The sequence below is a fragment of the Mangifera indica genome, chromosome 3 (genome assembly GCF_011075055.1).
Source record: "Mangifera indica cultivar Alphonso chromosome 3, CATAS_Mindica_2.1, whole genome shotgun sequence".
In the NCBI taxonomy this organism is placed as follows: Eukaryota; Viridiplantae; Streptophyta; class Magnoliopsida; order Sapindales; family Anacardiaceae; genus Mangifera; species Mangifera indica.
This window is the reverse complement of record NC_058139.1, coordinates 20,253,378-20,259,918: the sequence shown is the minus strand read 5'-3', so window position 1 is coordinate 20,259,918 and position 6,541 is coordinate 20,253,378. Positions and strand designations below refer to the sequence as shown.

Below are 6,541 nucleotides of genomic sequence, written 5' to 3'. Positions count from 1 at the left end.
ATATAACCGTAGAAGATGAAAAACCTAAATATCTATCTAAGTTTTAGTATGTTAAGACATGTATATAAAATTTTTGTTAGGTTAAATGGTAAAATCTTTATTTTAGTAATAATATTAAAATAATTAAAATTATATCTCATTTTCTCTTTTTTAGTTTGAAAAAGTTTTTCTCTAAATTAAGTTTTGAAAAATTTACTTTTTCCCTTAGAATACCGAATATGAAATCCAACCATTTTTTAAGGTGAACAACGACCAAATAACATATAAATAAAATAGAATAATTCAGAGGATGACCACTGTCATATAGATCTTAACGATTTTAACGATAAATTTAATGATAGTTTAGAGATAGATAGATATTTGAGTTTTTTAATTATTATAAATATATTTTTTATATTAGAGTAAAATTTAAGCGAAAAATTGTTCTTTGCCCTTAAGTTTATGGCGATAATAAATACATAAATTATTTTTAATTTTTTTAAATAAATAATCGGCTCCAAAGTCGAAACTCGAGCTTTGAATCTGTGACAGCTCATTATTCTATATTATTAGATGCTTTCTGTACGTGGAGTGGAAACGTGCACATCACATGCCTCTTTTCGTTTTACGGCCCTATTTTATATGTAACCTGCCTTCTCCATTCTCTCTCACATTCCTCTTTTTTTCTTCTCAAATCGGATGAAAAACAAGTGACGTAAAATCTTTAATCTCGGTTTCGATCTTTTTTTCTTCTATGGCCGAACCATCCAGAAGCCAAACCAGCACCCAGCCGAGCAGGCTCCAGCGTCGTCGTCCGGCTTCTCTGCAAATCAGTCCAGTGTCCACTTGGAACGTGGCGATTCCGCTCCTATCACCGCTTGCTTCGTCACCGACGTCGATTGACTTGGCCGCTGAGATTAAGTCTCGGACGGATTCACGGCAAGAGCAACGGACAGAAGGTGAGAAGCTGGTGTTCAAGAAGTGGCAGCATCCGGCCGCTCCGTTCTGTTACGAAAAGGCTCCGATTAAACCGTTCTTTTCTGTACCAGCATAGCCTGTAGAATAGGATGGTCAAAAGTAGATAGAGGATTTAAATCTGACGGTGTATGTGGTGAACAACATGCACGTGATTTAACTATTTGTATATGCTGTTCTTCTTGTTTTATTTATCACTCTGTTACCATAATTAACCTGATTTGTTCATAACTAATAATAATTTCTTGTTTTGAAATCTGTTTGGCTGCTCAGAAAATGGTTGAAGGAGACAGAAAAATGTAATGCAATGAGACAAATTGATCAATTGGAGGTAAATCTGGGATCAACATTTCAAATTTAATACATAAAATTCCGTCTTAGAACTGGGATTAGATGAAATGTAATCAAATTAGCATCATATAGTTGATTAGATCAATAATTTAATGTATTGAACTTTCAATTGAGCCAAATTGGAGATTTTGATTTTATTGAGAACTCTCTTATTTATCAAATTGTTTTTTGTTTTTCGATTAAACTAATCATATTAAATAAATTAAATTACAGATTTAATGATCGATTTTATATTTTTCTAAATTTTATAATTTTTTTATAAATATATTATTTTACTTTTTATTGTATTATATTCCTATAATTTTTTTATTTATTTTTTCACTCTATTTATTCATTAGGGTAAATCAATTCATTAGGCTTTTTTTTTTTTTTACGTATTTATTCAGAAAAAACAAAAGTCAGGTGGCAGTATTATCCATGAAATGTCAGATCTGAGACAATTTGATTGGTGACAGACAAAATAAGGAAAAGTAATAGGAGACAAAATACATAGTAAAAAGAGATTCGATCCAGAAATCAAGGGCTAGTGGTAGTCTCCTCCACTACAGTCAACAGTGGTCCAAGGCGCCTTCATTGGTTTTCAAAATACACTGAATATACAGACATTGAAGTTATTCTGGACCTCAAAATCCCCTCCCAACGCTATCACAAAGGCCTAACAACTATTTTCCACTAAGGCTTGATGGGATGACATGTTGAATTTTTTATAAAATTATTAAAAAAATAAAAATAAAATTCAAAATAATACTTAACCCTCAAAATATTTATTACATAATTTTTTATTATAAGTTATATTAATTTTTTAATTAAAAGTAATAAAAGAATTTAGTAATATAAATACAAATAAAGGTGTTAATAATGTATAATTGTATGTTTAGGTGTAAATTGTAATTTTTGAAATTATAAAGATGTTGATAAATTTTTAAGGAGCTTTAAATTTTCAAAAAAGTTTGGGGTTTGTTTGATATTTTTAAAATTATAATGTACCTCTTAATAGTTACAAGTCTGCTAATTACAATCTCAAAATATTGAACAAAATATCGTAAGTTAAGATTATAAATATCATATTATAAATTATTAAAATTATAGTTATTTTCAAAATATACGAGAGTAAGTATAATGATTTTCAAAATAAAATAGAAAAAATATTTAATTTCTCTAATAAATTTTTAAGAATAATATTTTGGTCAGAAGAGTGATAAATTGGTCTTTTCAAACTAAATACTAATTATTAATTAAGAAACCCTAGACTTTTTAATTTTCTATATGTTTTGATCCATGTAATAATAATTTATACATTTCTTCAAATTTATCAAAATTGTAAACATGGCAGCTTCTTCAACTATCATTCTTCAAGCACGGCGGTTGAATAGTCAAAACAGAAAAATAGAAAGAATTCTAGAGACGTATGAATACTCGAGGAAGAGGGATTTCTTCTTGTATTCCCATTTTCAATAAATGGTCAGTCATTCCCATGATTGTCAAATAATGGAGTATGATGAATTCAATCTCTTAGTAATCCGAATTAGAGATGATAATTTTGATCCAATTTTAGGGGCTCAACTCTCCCTAATCCTAATAGAAAATGGAGATAAAAAAATCTCCATAATTGGAGACAAAGATATATTTATCCTCTCCCTACTCTGCCCCTTTCTCGCCTCATCCATGTCTCTATCTTTTTATATTAATATATTTACTTAAAATATTAACATATTTATATAGTTTTAGATTATTTATGTTTTCAAACTTATTTAGGTTTTTATTGTACAAATTAAAATGGTTAATATATTATATTTGTGACATTTAAAATAATAGGTTGATTTTAATTTTATTATTTAATATATTTATATTGTGTTTAGAGGGTAGAAGAAAGAAATTTTTCCTTGCGAGTACGGAGAGAAGATTTTTTTCGTAGGAATGAGGAGGAGATTTTTTCTTCGCGGGGAGGGGATGAAAAATTATTTTCATCCTTGTAATGAGGACGAGGATTGAAATCCCCTCCCTGCCTCTCTCCTTTGCCATCCCTAATCTGAATATGCTTTCTTTTATGATCTTCATATTACAAATTAGAATAACGAGTCTATATATATCTATTTTGAATATATAAATTAATATATATTTATATATATTATTATATGAGTGAGTATTATTTTATTTTTAATTTAAAATTATTTAATTATAAACACATAAGATATATATTTATTTATATATTTAAAATATATATATATAATTTTATTATAAAAAAAAAATTGTAGGGAAATTCAAGCCATAAATTCTTCAATAAGAGCACGGCCGTTATCAATTTTCAAATTTTATCTGGATAAAAGAATTCTAGCGATAAATATTTTCATAATAAGATCCACCAAATTGTGTAAATGGTTTCTGACCATTTGGCAAATGCACCAGCGGCAAACAAAGAAAAACTGTACATGATGTTGATGGTCTACCGATTTATATTTTGTGTTTGCCAAAGAAGTATGTTTTTAAAATTTAGATCAGATTAATGGGTCGGAAATATTTTTCATCTTGTTATGGTTTTCAAAAACCGAAATCTACTAGCAAAAACAACTTCAGTTTGTTTGAAAATCATTTTTTTTAAGTTAAAACGAATTAAATTGAATAGTTTTATAGCTGAATCACGTAAAAACTAGATTTGATTCAACCAATTTCACACTAAATTTATTTTAATATTAAAATAATTAAAATAATTAATTTTTAAATAATTAATCAGTTTGATCATAAATTAAATTAAACTATCTATTTTATTAGATTGATACGAAGAAAATGAATTACAAGACTTTTGGCTTTCTTTTTCTAATCTAGACATAATCATTGGTCATATCAGGTCATGTTAAGTCGAATTCAATATGATTTTTCGTTTCCATAAGTCATATTATACTAAAACCGGCAATATAACAAGACCTAAGACATGACCCAAGATCTTGAGCAAGTTCATTTACATATTTTAACTAGTCATCCTATTATATTATACATTTTTAATTTTTAATTTTTAGTTTTTCGTTAATCACATCAAGTCGGGCCCCAAGGCCTTTGGCATAGCCTGCAAAATTGCATACCATACCCCCCCTGCTGGCCATGCTTTTTGTCAATGGTAACTTCTTTTGTGAGCATATTTCTGTTTTTAGCCCATTTAGGCTTTTGTGAAGTTTGCATACCATTTATCAACTTTCCTTGTAAACCTTGTGGGTACTGTATAAATTTCTTCATCCATAGTCTCTATGAAGAAAGGTTGTCTTCACCTCTTACTGCTAAAGACATACATTTTCTTTTGGAAAATTAAAATTTTTACCACTATTTTATTCCGTTTATACAAAAATGTCACATATCCTAAAGCTTTCACAAATATACCACAACAGTAATCACCTTCCCCAAAATACCCCTCTTCAATCTTTCATACACAAATTATCTCTCCTCTTCTCTGCAACTTTTTTCTCTCTTCTTCCAAAGTGATAAAAGAATCAATCACTCTCTCTTCTGGAAAAAAATGTTGAATTCTTCAGATTTCAAAAACAAAAACAGGAAAGAAAATACTAAATTCTTCAGATTAAGAAATCTTCAAAATAAAGATTTAAAAAAAAAAAGCAACCACAAAAAAACTCAACTGGAAAAAAATGACCATCGAAAAAATGTAAGAAATGCCCATCGAAAAAGATCACATTCAGTAGGATTTAACTAGAAAAAAAAAAATTAGCATTTAAGAATTAAAACTTAAAAAAAAAATTTGCATTTAACCTAAAAAAAAAAAAAAACTTGGCGTGAAATCTGGGAATTAGGTCAGGTTGGCGTTAACATAGAAGGGTTGGGAACGCCAACCCTTATATGTATATAATGTATTTATATTAATATATATTATTATATTAATTTTATATATTATAATTATATTATATTATTATTATATAATATATATTATATTATATAATATTATAATAATATATATTATATATTATAATAATATAAATAATATATTATTTTATAATTATATTAAAATATATTATATTATTATAATAATATATTATATTATTAATAATTATATAATAAAATATATATAATATTATAATTTAATAAAAAGCCAAGGTTGGGCTTTATATATATATATATATATATATATATTATATATATATATATATATAAATAATATTATTTAATTATATAATTAAAATAATATTATATATTATATTTAATATATTATAATATATAATTATATTATATTTTATATAATATATATTAATATAATATATATTAATATTATGTATATTTAATATTATATATAATATATAATATATAATTATCAAAGGTTGACGGGGTTGCCAACCCTTGGCGTCGCCAAGGGTTGGCGATGCCGCCAACCTTTGGCAATATATATATATATATATATATATATATATATATATATATATATATATATATATATATATATATATATATATATATATAATATTATAATATATAACATATTGTAATATTATAATAATAAAATATATGTAATATTTTATTATAAATATTATATATAATAAAATATATATTAATATATTATATATATTATTATTAATATTAATATATTATATATAATATTTATATAATATAATATATGTATATATTATTGCCAGGGTTGGCGGAAACCCTTATCAGTTTATTTTATATATTAAATTATATAATATAATATAATATATTATATAATATAATATATATTATATTATAATTAAAATATAATTATATTATATATAATAAATAATATATATATTATATAATATAATATTATATATTATTTATATAATATTATTATTTGTATATATTATATATATTATATAATAAATAATATATATTAATATTATATATTATATATTAAATATTATATATATAATATATAATATATAATTATCAAAGGTTGGCGGGGCCAAGGGTTGGCGATGCCGTCAACCTTTGGCAATATATATATATATATATATATATATATATATATATATATATATATATATATATATATATAATATTATAATATTATTATAAATATTATATATATATATAATATTTTATTATAAATATTATATTATATTATAATATAATTTATATTATATTATAATTAAAATATAATAATATTATATAATATATAATAATATAATATAATATAATTATATTATAATATAATTATAATATATAATAATATAATATAATATTATTATATTATATTATAATATAATTATATTATATTATAATA

At 23.8% G+C, this 6,541-nt stretch overlaps 1 protein-coding gene across 1 annotated transcript; it reads left to right on the top strand.

The window, feature by feature from the left end:
- Positions 1–569: 569 nt before the first annotated feature.
- Positions 570–1,210, top strand: LOC123210769 (uncharacterized protein At4g14450, chloroplastic-like). The gene has a single exon (XM_044629243.1). The coding sequence runs from the start codon at positions 734–736 to the stop codon at positions 1,031–1,033; it is 300 nt and encodes a 99-aa protein (XP_044485178.1). The 5' UTR covers positions 570–733; the 3' UTR covers positions 1,034–1,210.
- Positions 1,211–6,541: the final 5,331 nt, after the last annotated feature.

What these genes read in the sequence shown, in the direction of transcription:
- LOC123210769 (XM_044629243.1), top strand. Translation starts at nt 734, where the DNA reads ATGGCCGAACCATCCAGAAGCCAAACCAGCACCCAGCCGAGCAGGCTC.